The sequence below is a fragment of the Malania oleifera genome, chromosome 8, assembly GCF_029873635.1.
Source record: "Malania oleifera isolate guangnan ecotype guangnan chromosome 8, ASM2987363v1, whole genome shotgun sequence".
In the NCBI taxonomy this organism is placed as follows: domain Eukaryota; kingdom Viridiplantae; phylum Streptophyta; class Magnoliopsida; order Santalales; family Ximeniaceae; genus Malania; species Malania oleifera.
Window position 1 is genome coordinate 67,296,355 of NC_080424.1, and position 12,999 is coordinate 67,309,353.

The 12,999-nt window shown below is 34.7% G+C and overlaps 1 protein-coding gene across 2 annotated transcripts in view; it reads left to right on the forward strand.

Moving 5' to 3' along the window:
- Positions 1-12,999, forward strand: part of LOC131161564 (uncharacterized) — a 101,419-nt gene that overhangs the window by 75,459 nt on the left and 12,961 nt on the right. For both annotated transcript variants that reach the window (XM_058117401.1, XM_058117402.1), the window contains exons 13-21: positions 1,791-1,838; positions 2,007-2,150; positions 3,815-3,979; positions 4,093-4,155; positions 4,657-4,767; positions 4,878-4,961; positions 5,056-5,103; positions 6,168-6,242; positions 8,078-8,173. In XM_058117401.1, the coding sequence (XP_057973384.1) occupies positions 1,791-1,838; positions 2,007-2,150; positions 3,815-3,979; positions 4,093-4,155; positions 4,657-4,767; positions 4,878-4,961; positions 5,056-5,103; positions 6,168-6,242; positions 8,078-8,173 (834 nt within the window). The remainder of the gene's footprint in view (positions 1-1,790; positions 1,839-2,006; positions 2,151-3,814; positions 3,980-4,092; positions 4,156-4,656; positions 4,768-4,877; positions 4,962-5,055; positions 5,104-6,167; positions 6,243-8,077; positions 8,174-12,999) is intronic.

The following is a 12,999-nucleotide window of genomic DNA, read 5'->3' on the forward strand; positions in this document are numbered from 1 at the left end:
TAGTGGAATCAAGGCTTGGTTTGTGGTTGTTGTTGTAATGATCTTATTTTGCAACATTGAGTTAATTGGTTGCATGTAGAATATTCAATCTAATTTAAGATACTATAGTCTTTTTCATGGTCTTAAATTATCACAAAATTGTAGAAATTTCCATCAAAATTTATGCTTTCCATCACCTCGAAATCAAAATGGCAATTGGTTTCTGTCCTACATAATTTTCTTCGAAATTTCAATGAATCATTCAAAATTTATTGAAATCTCAAAATTTTAGTGAAACTTGCTAAAATTGTAGCTCTAAAATGAAATTTACTTGGAATTCAAATGTGAGATTTAGATGCTAAGTGAAAATTTCTCTTAATTTATTTTTTAATTGCAACAAAAGATGATTCATATTCAGATTGCAGCAGCATTTTATTTAACCATTCATGTCTGAATTATTATTACGTGTGGAATAAATAATATTTAATTAATTTATGAATTTCATATATATTAACCGAATATGTTTAATACACATATTGTACTACTACTATTGCATGTCATACACAGCATAGATGTATTTAATTTATGATATGCTAGTCCCGAAACTACATTATTATGTCTATTAACCATTTCTAAAGTTTTTAAAAAAATTACGTGCTTTACTACTAATTTTCATCATTTTTTCAAATCAAAATCAACCTCGACATTGAAATTGAAATTTCTGCACTTTTGGAGCTTTGAAATTTTAGTCAAAATTAAAATTTAAGACTTTGGTCTTTTTGTGGAACATGTACGTTCGTGAAAGAGTATGACATATTCATTTTATATGTTGTGAACTGTAAATTTAACCCATTTTATTATTCCTCTCCATTTAAAACTATTTTCATGATTACTTAGTAGATTATTTTTGTGTATCACATCTCGTGCAATAGTATGAAATTGCCATTTTATATGTTAACTGAAAATTGATACATTTTGTTATTCCAATATGTTTTAAACAATTTTCATGATTTTTTCGGACATTGTTTTGGGTATAACTACACCTAATTCAGTAAGTGCCATGCCATGGACATCTGTGATGAAACATGTGTTAGAAATAAAAAACTTAGCAAGAGGTAGCTTCAATTTTATTGTGGTGGGTTTGAAAGCCAAGAGATAAGAGTTAGGGTGAGTTTGGTTGAGATGTAGAAGGCCTTAATGAAGAAAGAGTGGCTTTACCATACCTGACAGCAAGAAGACATGTTTAGTTAATAATTGAAGAGTTTAATTGGTGAGATTAGGTCTTAAATTCTCATTCATTCATCTTTTCAAAGGAATTCATTGCATATCACATTTATCGGCAGTTAGGACTTGGAGCTCAAGTTTTATAAACTTTAACTAGACTTAATAAAACTTTCCAGAATGTAACAAATAAGACCCAGAACCCAGTAATTATGAACCAAACCCCTTAAAGTTACTAAAATATTCTTTAAAAATTGAAAATGTAATTCTGGTATAGAAATTGTAGAAATAACTATTCTACTACTGACAACAAGAAAACAATTGCTCTTGCACTATTGGCACATTTTCCATTGCCGCACTTACCTATTTGTGCAACAGTTAATGTGAACAATACCGATAGGTGAATATGATTACATTGTGAGTCTGTGACCTATACTTGAAATCCTAAAAATAATAAAAATAACATGGTGGATTGTAATCCTGTTAAAAATCCATGCGTAGTTTTTGCATGCATGCACTGTAGATTTTGTGTCATATTCCTTTTGTTGCTCTATTTTTTCTATACGTCTGACTGCATCTTTTAATGGCAGTGCACTGTTCATCCACAAGATGAAATTCGATCAAAATCTATCCGGCTGGTAAAAGGACTTGACCCTCTGGCATACTGGAGCCTGTCAATAGTCTTTTGGAAAATGTTGATGGGCTTTACAGTTGAAGATTTTTTCTATCTAGGAAGCACAATTTTTCACTTCATATTTCTCTATGTGCTAACAATGCCTCGACTTCATCTTCTTTGTGTTGGACAGGTGGCTAACAAGCTATACCTTCTTAGTTTCATTACAGAGAACATTGAGCAATTTGCAACAAGTACATTATTGTCAGCTGTTGATCAGCATGTTTCGGAGATAGAGGTGTTGCAAGCTGGCTCTGAGCAAAGAACAGAGGGGGAGGTATTTATTTTTCCTCTCTTTCAATTTTTTTTTCTTTCTATTCTTTTTCCACCATTCTTTCATAATTTCCTCTTGATGTTAGATAGTTAATGGTTCATTTAATTCTTATGTTGTCTGACCTTTTTGTGGCAATACTTATAAGCTGTAGAGTATAACATGGTAACATATTTTGTTGATTTTTTTTTTCTTGCTATTAATTCTTATATTTTTTATATTGATAAAATGAGTATTTACCCCATCTCTTTTGTTCTCTTTTCCATTATTGATTCTTCTATTTTATTGATAAAGCAGGTGATCTTACTGGTATACTCAGTATCGCCGCCCCCCCCCCCCCCCCCCAACCCCACCCTACCCTTTGAATTAAAATAAGTAGTAAACAAACTTTTACTTTATATGTATATAGACTATGAAAATCTAAGAGTGCATTACTTTTCTTTTAAAAACTGGATTGGGTTGGTATTTGTAAATAAAATAATATGTTTTTATCTTTAAAAAACACCGAATAGTACTTGTATTTATGTATCTGAAGTTTGCTTCGAGTTGATTGATTGAACAGGTTGCATCTTCTTGCTCTTTTAGATCATAATGCTTTAAAATTTGATCTTGGGAATTTGTAAAGTTGGCCCTAAGCATAAAGCTCTCCTGTATTCTCGGGGGCAAAGAGTCAGGATTTCTCTTAATCAAGATGATCCATGCATGTAGGCATTCAATGCCATTTTTGGGTTGTCATCACTTTGTGCTAACAGTGCCATAGCTAACTGTTTAAGAACTGGGTAAACTAATGCTACAGGTTATCCGTTCCTTGATTTTCTGTTGTACTGTAGTCAATAGTTTATCATATTTTACAGCTGTTTGAACTTATCCATTAATTTTTCTGCTGCAATTGTTTGGACTCCGGGTGGGTGTGTTGCATGTCCTGACTCTGTGCAGCTGTATAAAACTACTCTTGTTACCAATGATTAACTTGTCAGTGCATATTCACACCAGTGAGTAACATATTGAAAAAACAATTCTGGGAGGGGGATAAATATGGTTATTAAATTGGTGCAAAATGAAAGAGATTTTGTAGAATTGAATGGGGAATATGGTGGGAAATACAACAGTACTATATGGATTTGGGGAAGACGTGTCTCTTAGAATTTGAAAGACATGTGATTTACACCTTAACAAGGTGATGAACACCTGATTACAAATTGAAACTAGGTCATATATTATTCAGTTCTTTTATCTTTCTTTTTTTTTTCGCTGACTGGTTCATTGAGGAACATGCAAGTTTGTGTGGTCACATAAAGTGAGAGTTTGACTAGATAACCTAAATTAGTGGTGTTAAATGCATTTATTTGGAGGTGAAACAGAAAATGTAGGGGAAATAATATCCAATATGGCATTCACAAGGTAACATGCTAGTTTTTTTAGGGTAAAATGATAAATGTAGGAAACTGGAATTTAGATGATGAAATGTGCAATAAGATGCCTAGTTATGTAATTTTGCAAAAGAACATAGAGTTCTCCGGTATCTTGGGGGAAAAGCCATCATCCAATGACACTTTTTTTATTTTACTTTTCAGGGATGATACTAGCTTCATCTACAAATTGTTATTAATTTTACCAACCTCTCAATTTCCTTCCTTTCTGTTGAATCTCTTTCTCCATACTATTTTCAGGTTAGTATCCAGGAAACCTCAATCAGTGGTTCTCAAATTTCAGAGCCTGGAACCTCTGAAAATGACTCCATGAGAGGTGCACAACCCATTATTGGGAGTGTTTCGAACATGGTCTCTCGTAAAGCTCAATGCCTTATTTCTTTATATTTTGCTTTATGCACAAAGGTTTGTATGTGTTATCCATTATTGATGATTTTGAAGAATGGGAGAGAATAGTTTTCCACTTGTCTTCTGTTTCTTGGTAGTTGGTAGTGCTGATACCGCTTTTTCCTTTGCAGAAGGCTAGTCTTCTTCAACTTGTCTTCAATACTTATGGGCGAGCTCCTAAGACTGTTAAGCAGGTTATTTTTATTAGTTGCATTATTTATTTATTTTTACACTAGCAGGAGTAAATTAAGAAAATAAGGTTTGGAAGCTTGTATTATATTATTGGCTCTCTTTCCTGTTGGCTAGTTATCTTATGCATGGAAGAATGAGAGGATTAAGTGTCAATTTGCTCAGCAACCTCTCATCTTCTTCCTGTGTCAGATTCTGCTTCAGGAACCTCTGCTGTGTGGCACATACATAGGTGGTGCACCTAGGCTGATTTAAATTTAGTCCCTCCTGATCTTATGGAACCCATGTCAAGTCATGTTTACCGACTTTTCGTATCATTGATGTTTATTTGAAGAAAGGAATTAATCCCGAAAGCAAATTCAGAAAGGCCCTGTAATACAGTTTTTAAGTTGGTCACTCCCTTTAACTGGACAATTGCAGGCCTTGTGTGACAAAATACATATGCGCACACACACATCTCCTTATGAGGTTTTTATTCCTTTATCCTAACCTTCTGAATGGTGCAGGCCTTTGGTCGCCATATCCCTATTCTTGTAAGGGCCCTAGGGTCGTCATGTTCTGAATTGCTCCGTATAATATCTGATCCACCCCAAGGAAGTGAAAATCTTCTGTCACAGGTAGACTATCTTTTCCAGTTTTGTTATTGAATCTTCTTACTATAACTCCTTTGCACTTGTTTCTATTTTTCTTCCTGAATGATGCTGATAATGAATTATATTCGTGCAAGGTGCTGCAAGTATTAACGGAAGGGACGACACCTTCTTCTGATCTGATTGCAATCGTTAAACATTTATATGAAACTAAGTTGAAGGTTCTATTAACTTGTACTTTTACGCTGTAAATGTCTTCTCAATGATGATCCTTTTGAAATATTTGCCCTTATACTAACTGTTTATCTTGTACAGGATGCTACGATTCTTATCCCAATGTTGTCATCACTTTCCAAAAATGAGGTTTTTCTCCAATTTTCTTTTTATCTTCAGTTATTTTATCAGTTATATGCATTAGTTTATTTTTTGCCAACTAATATAGTTATTCAAGCCTAGGATGAAGTCTGATTTGGTGAGCTGGAGTTTATTTTCTACCTGAATTCAGAACTTACATTAATACATTTCTCACCCATGACATTTTCTTTTATAACTCTTCTTTCCCATGCAATGCAACGTTATAGCACTGTTGGTGTTTAACATACAAAAAAAAAATGAATTTAAAAAAACTGAAATTTGATATTATTTTGGGTATATGGACATAGGCATGCTTGTTAATTTTTCTATTTTAGTGATAACATATTGCTTTGGAGGGATGAGCTGAGGGTGTTTTTCTTTCCGTGTGTCCCTTTTGGATGCTGCCTACACTGCTACAGTTTCCAGTGCAGAATTTTGTGTGGGTTACATAGCACCTCATATACATTGAATATTTAGAAGGTGGAGTTTCTTGTTTACTGAAAGAAGTTAAAAAACTTTCTCGGCCTAATTATTTAAGTCTAAACTGAACCAGCAATGTGCTATTTAAAATTTTCCCCATCTATCAAATATGTGTTTCTATGGAAGGCACTCAGTCTCTTTTACCATTTTTTTTTTTTTTAATTTTCTATTCACATTTGTGTGTGGAGAAGAAATTTCAAGTTTTCAACATTGTTGGAAGAGCAATCTTAGTCCTGATATGACCGAGTAAATTTTTTTTTTCCCTTCCATGAGGCTGCCATATCATGATAGTTGAATTAGCATAAGTCAGATGTATACCTATGAAGATAGTTGTGCATCTTTGAACATGTGTTCAACTAGTGGGCCCACCTCACTATCATTTGATGGGATTCATTGTGGTGTTTATTTGTATGTTACTATGTTCTCAAATTTACAAACTTTGAAAAGTGTAACCTGATGTGGTTCTAGCTAATGTTGATTCACAACAGGGAGCCATGGTTGGCTGTGTGTTTTTGTGGATGTAAGATGTTCAGGTCTTCTATTTGACTGCCTTAAAAATCTCAAAAATATTGTTCATGTTTTTATGTCAATAGGTGTTACCTATTTTCCCACGACTAATTGACCTTCCATTAGAGAAGTTCCAGCTTGCTCTTGCTCGCATATTACAGGTATGCATTAATGATTCCCGCTGTCATAAATATCTATATTTTCTTACGACTTTTTTTCCCCAGTAGAGCAGTATTATAATAGCATCTTAAGGATGCTCCTCTGTCCTCTGATAGCAGGCACTGTGCTGAACACTGCACAGATTTTTGGGCATTTTATATATGAACATCAAATCATGGTTTTAAATTTCCATGAAATTGAAAATTTCTGTCAAAATTTCTTATGATCACCTGAAACTTATCTAAATCTCAAAATTTCAGAAAAACTTGTCAAATTTCTAAAACATAGAATGAAACCTCCCTGAAAGTCAAAAATGAGACTCAAAACCCAAATTGAAATTTCTCTCCTAATTTATCTTTTTTCAAATTATATGAAAACTTAAAGCTTAGATATTAGCTGCAATATTTTAATTGACCATTTTTGTGCAAAATTATCTGTATTTTTATAATAAATAGTATTGAATTAATTTATGAATTTCATTTAAATTAATTGAATTTGTTTAGTATCATTATTATATTACAATTATTGCACCCTTATACACTATGTACCTGTCCTTGATGTATTTTATTTGTAAAATTTTAGTATTAAATCTTGCATTGTTATGTCAATTAATAGTTTATAGTGTTTCATAAATGAATTCCATGCTTTACTGCATTTTCCCAATTAAAATTGAAATCGAAATTGACATTGACATAGAAATTCCCTTTGAAGCCTTGAAATTTTAGTGAAAACCAAACTTATGACCTTACATCTAATACATCTTAAAATTAGAAGGAAACTTTTTTGGGACTGAGACCAACTTTATTATATGGATCAGAATGTTGAGCAATTTAGAAACAAGATACACAAAAAAATTGATCTAGCTGAAAACGGATTGTTTAGATGGATGAGTGGTTTAATTCTAAAAGATAAAGGAATCTGTAGAAGTTGGGAGTCAAACTTAGAAGATGAAATAAGAGAAGACCAAATGGTTTGGGCACTTGCAGCATGAATCAAATAGTGCATTGGCAAGGAAGAGTGATTTAATTGGCACTAGAGTCTAGGAGATGGAGGGGTAAACCTAAAATCACTTGGATGGAGGCTGTAATACAAATGATTCAACAGTCCAGTGTATAAAAATCAAATAGTGAACTGGCAAGAAAGAGTGATTTTATTGATACTAGAGGCTATGTGACGGAGGGGTAAACCTAAAATCTCTTGGGTGGAGGCTGTAATAAGAATGATTTGACAACAGTCCAGTGTATATAGGATCATGTTACATGAATGGAACGGAATGGGAAAAAAAGAAATTGATTCACATAGCCAACCTACATAGTGGGACTTTCAGACTGTTAAGGTTATGTTGTTGTTTTGTTGGGTTGGTTGTTGGTGCTCCTATACAATTTTTTTTTGTCATAAGTAGCCATCACATCCCTGTTGATATTTATCAGTAGTGACAGTTTACTCACTCATTTTGAGCAATAATTGTGCATGAAAATTATGTATGCTAAAATTAGGGGATAAATAAATCTCAAGAATACTCAGTTTGGTATTGCTGGTAGGAAATTATCCTTGACTTTGACTTCTTTCTTGGGAGCATACTCTTGACCTAATATTGGTTTTGCTGAAGCACATGCTACAGCAGTTCATTGACTAGCATTATGAACTGAAATTGTTACTCCACGATACCCGTTATATATCGATGCTTTCTTGAGAACATGCAATGTGCATTGCTTTTGTATCATCCAGATGTTTGCTTTGAGCAGTAATGTTATTTCTAACAGTGAAATTCTTTTTAGTTAGCGTTTCTTGATGTCAATATTTGTTGCTGAGATATCTTTTTTTTTTTTTTTGGCAGGGCTCAGCTCATACAGGCCCAGCTTTGACGCCTGCAGAAGTTTTGGTTGCAATCCATGACATTAATCCTGAGAAAGATGGCCTTCCTCTCAAGAAGGCATGGATTTCATCTTTTTAAAATAATTGCTATGTTAGTTTAACTTAAAGAATCAGTAACAGTATGTCAATATTGCATTATTGCACTTCAGGCTGCTAGCTTATACTTAAACCTCATTTTCCCCTATGGTAAGAACTGTTGAATGTCTTATAAATGCTTGTGAGAAATGAGAATATTATTTTTATTGTAATACAGATGATAGTTGCCTTACAAAAAAAATTACAAATGATAGTTTATCAAAGGGCTATAGCTTGGTGGATCAGGTATGGTTAGATGACAGCCGAAGCTAACCCGTCACAAGCTAAACACTTCACACCTTGTGAATGGCCATCTGGCACTAGTCATCTGAATATATACGACTACAATTTCACAATATGAATAAATGCACAACCATCAAATGCAAATGAAGCGGAAGTAGTACTAAGAAAACCTGAAAGCAAATGAGAGTCATGTAGTAAGTTGGCTAAACAACATGTGTTTAGGAAGTCAAGTTCGCTAAACACGTTAGAATTGCTAGTGGGTTTTACAATGATTGATGAATACCCACCCTCCCCTAAAGAGCTTTCTATGATATTCTTAGTCTGTGACTAGTAAACGTCAAAGTGACCAAGGAGTCATACTCACTATTTTCACTGAAGCATTATCCATTTATCCTACTCAAAGAATAAAACCTACACCATTGTTTATGATGGTTACCCATCCCTTGCACATAAGATAAACGGTCGCAAACAAGCATAATACCTTAAACAAGCTTAGCTAATAACATTCCCTCCCACTTATGTTTTCGACGTATTCATAGACTTTGATAATAAATACTCTTTAACTTTGTTCACAAATATTTTCATGTTGTCTGTTGAGATCCAACTCATTTCTTCATCTTTGAGGCCTTTTCACTTTACTAAGAATGTGTGCCACTATTCTTCAAGTTCTCATCTGTTGAGATGTCTTCACAGAGTGCTCTCTGATTGATAGGCTCCATGTTAGATCTTTATTCAGCAATGGATGACTTGAGGCAACTGACATGAAACACCTGATGCACCTTTATCCAAGTGGAGGATCAATATTGTAAGAGGCCTTCTCAACTTTGATAAATATGGGGATTGGTCCTTCATATATCCAACCTCATAGTGACTTCATCTGCTTTAGATGGAGATTAACAAATATGAAGTCGCACACATTGAACTACAATGATTTTCTTGTTTGACCTGCATGCTTCTTCATTTGAAGCTTTCTCTAGGTAGGCTTGGGCAATCACCGCATTTTGTCTCCATTCTTTAGTGAAGATGTATGCTCTTGAACTCTTTCCTCTATACAACTTGTCCACTATGTGACGTAAGAGTGGTTGTTCGCAAGATTTTTGGGTGTTGAAAGATAATTGAGCCACATCGAGTAACTGCACCCAATTCTTGTTTCTAGTGATGAAATGGTGCAAGCACTCCTATAGTTGCTCGTTGAATCTGTCCATCTATCCATCTACTATATGTGGTAGCTTCAAAAATATCAAGCTATGAATTGATCATTTTAAAAAGTTTTTTCTAGAAGTTCCATATGAATCTTGTTTTTGTCACTAATGATGTATTGGGGAACCTAAATACTTAACATGTTTGAAAAACGAGTGTGCTGTACTTTGTTGTGGGTATGAAAGTGACGTATTTCAAAAACCTATCTATAACCACGAGTATAGACCTTGCACCCCTCTAGGCAAGTTAGTGATGAAGTCAAGTGAGACACTCTCCTCTGGTCTTGCTAGTACTAAGAGGCTCCAATAGACCCATAATTTTCTTCCTGTCAACCTTGTCTTGTAGGCAAATGAGACATGTCCAAGTATATACTCATCCACCTCATCATGCATGTGTGGCTAGTAGCACCTCTGCTTCAACAAATGTGTTATACACAAGGTCTTAAATTTCGATTTTGACTCAAATTTCGAAGCTCCAAAAGTACGGAAATTTCGATTTCGATGTCAATTTCAATTTCGATTTGAAAAAATAATGGAAATAAGTAGTCAAGCATGGAATTATTTTATAAAGCTTTAGAAATGATTAATAGACACAACAATGTAAGTTTTAGGACTAATATATTACAAGTAAATACATTTATGCTGTCTATGGGGTGAAGTTGTAATATAATATGTGCATCAAACATATTTGTAATATTTAGTGAATCAGTTAATACAAATGAAATTCATAAATCATTTTAATATTATTTATTATACAAATAATGATAATTTATACATGAATGGTTAAATAAAATGTTTTTGTAAGTTTACTTTTTCATAAATTTCAAAAGCACTTGTAATAATCTTTTGTTTCGATAAAAATAAATAAAATAAATTAAGAGAGAAATTTCTCTTCACTCCTAAATTTCTCATTTGCATTCTGGGGAAATTTTATTGCATGGTTCAAATTTCGACAAGTTTCGCTAAAATTTCAAGATTTCGATAAATTTCGGATGATTCGTTAAAATTTCGACAGAAATTATGCAAGACGGAAATCAACTGCCATTTCGATTTCGAGGGTGACGGAAACTGGAAAGTTCAACAATTTCATGGAAATTAAGACCATGGTTATACATCAATAAACACTTCACATGATTGAAAAACATGCGTGCGATACTTTGTGGTAGGTATGGAAGTACCATACTTTGAAAATTGTCTATAACCACGAGTATAGAGTATAGACACAATATCCACCAACTTTGGGTAGGTTGATGATGAAGTCAAGTGAGACACTCTTCCATGGTCTTGTTGGTACTAAGAGGCTCCAACAACCCTATAATTTTCTTTAGCTCAACGTTGTCTTGTTGGTAGATGAGACATGTCTTGATGTATACTCAGCCATCGTATCACGCATTTGTGGCTAGTAGTACCTTTGCTTCAACAATGCCAACATTCAATGCCATCTTGGTTAGCCTGCCTACAGGGTGTTGTGATGCTAAAAATTGTCTTCCTTAGGTCACCAGCTTGAGGCACAAAGAGCCAATTACCATGTGTCAGCAGCAATCCATCCTCTAACCAAAACTAGCACGCTTTGCCCTCTTCAACCAATTTCATGAGGTTTTGGGCAATTGGATCTCTAATAAGGGTCTCCATAATGTGCTCCACATGGTTGTAGTAACCTTAGTTATTGTCAAGTGTGTTAGCAATTAGGCCAGAAGCTTGGCCTTCCTTCTTAATGCATCTACGACTTCATTTATTTGCCCCATCTTGTGTTCAAAAGAGAAATCAAACTCCGAATTCTTCTCTGCAACCCTGCTTGGGGAATAACTTAGGTTGTGTGAAGAAATGATTGACAACCAAGTTAACTGTTTTCACCATGAATTTATACCCAAGTAGGTATGCCACGTCATGTGTAGAGAATGAATCACCTCTAGCATCTCCTTCTCTTGCGTTGTGTACTTCTATTGAACTTCACTAAGCTTACGACTCTCATATGCAATAGGATATCCATCCTATAACAAGATTTCACAAAGGGCATAGTCCAATGCATTTGTCTATACCTCGAAGGGTTTCATGATGTTAGGAAGAGTAAGTATTGGCACCTGCATTATAACTTCATTTTCAAGTTGTCAAAGGCTTCCTGGCACTCCTCCGTCTAGTTCCACCTATGACCTTTCTTTAGCAATTTGGTTAATAAGGAAGTCCTCGAGTTTTAGCCCCTCCACGAACTTGCCATAGACATTTGCAAGTCCAATAAAGGAATATAGCTCCTTGATTGTCATTAGGATCTTCCAATCTTGAATTCTCTACTTCTCCATATTCATCCAGACACAACCTTGTTCAACCAGTATAGAAAATTAAGATTCCTCTTAGTGAAATAGCACTTTTGTTTCTTCACATAAGACTATTCTCCTTCAACAACATGTTTTGTAAATGTAGATGCTTTTTGTGTTCTTCTACAATGGAATTGTAGACAACAATGTCATCCAGTTATATCATGACAAACTTATTGAGGTAGTCATGAAGCACTTGATTCATCAGCATGCAAAAAGTTATTGGCACATTAATCAACATGAAGGAAATCAACAAGAATTCATGTCTCATATCGTATCATACAAGTAGTCTTCGACTCATCACCACCTACTATCCTCACTTGATAGTAGCTTGACACATGTCATGTCTGTTGAAGTACTTGGCATGTCTTAGTTTTTAGTGGAATGGGATTCTTGTGCAAAATCACTTTGTTGAGTGTGCAACATTTCACACGTATCCATATGCCCCCATCATGTTTCTTTTGAAACAACACTGGTGCTTCAAACAATGCTTTGAAAGGATGTATATAATATCCTTTCAATAACTCACCAAGTTGCCTCCTCAACTATGCTAACTCTAGACCCACCATTTGATATGGCCCTTTAGTGGATCCTTGGTAACAACTCAATCTCATGCTCAACACGAGTGCTTTTGTTCCCCTTGTGAGATTAAGTTATTGGTAGCCTTAGATGCAGGCAGCATAAGTGCCCTTCCATTGATTTGCATTGCACTCATCCTTCGGGATTCCTCATTCTTCCCTTGTGTCCCCTTCTTAATGGAAGCTTGGAAGGCTTTAAGCGACAGGAAGCCTGTGAGGGCCTAAAATAAGAAGCATGTTAGCTTACTCTTACCACTAGATGTGTTGGAAGACCAAGACAACGAAGTTTCATCACCACTGGATGTGTTGGAAAACTGACACTATGAAGCTTCATTTGAAGTTGATGCCTTGATGCTGGCTCCTGAACCTTTGAGTTTGCCTCTCTTGAAAAACATTTTGCTGTTTCCACCTGACAAGCTACTCTCCTTGAACATGGTGGAACTCTCTCTAGCGTAGTCAGTCATGTGTTCCATTGTA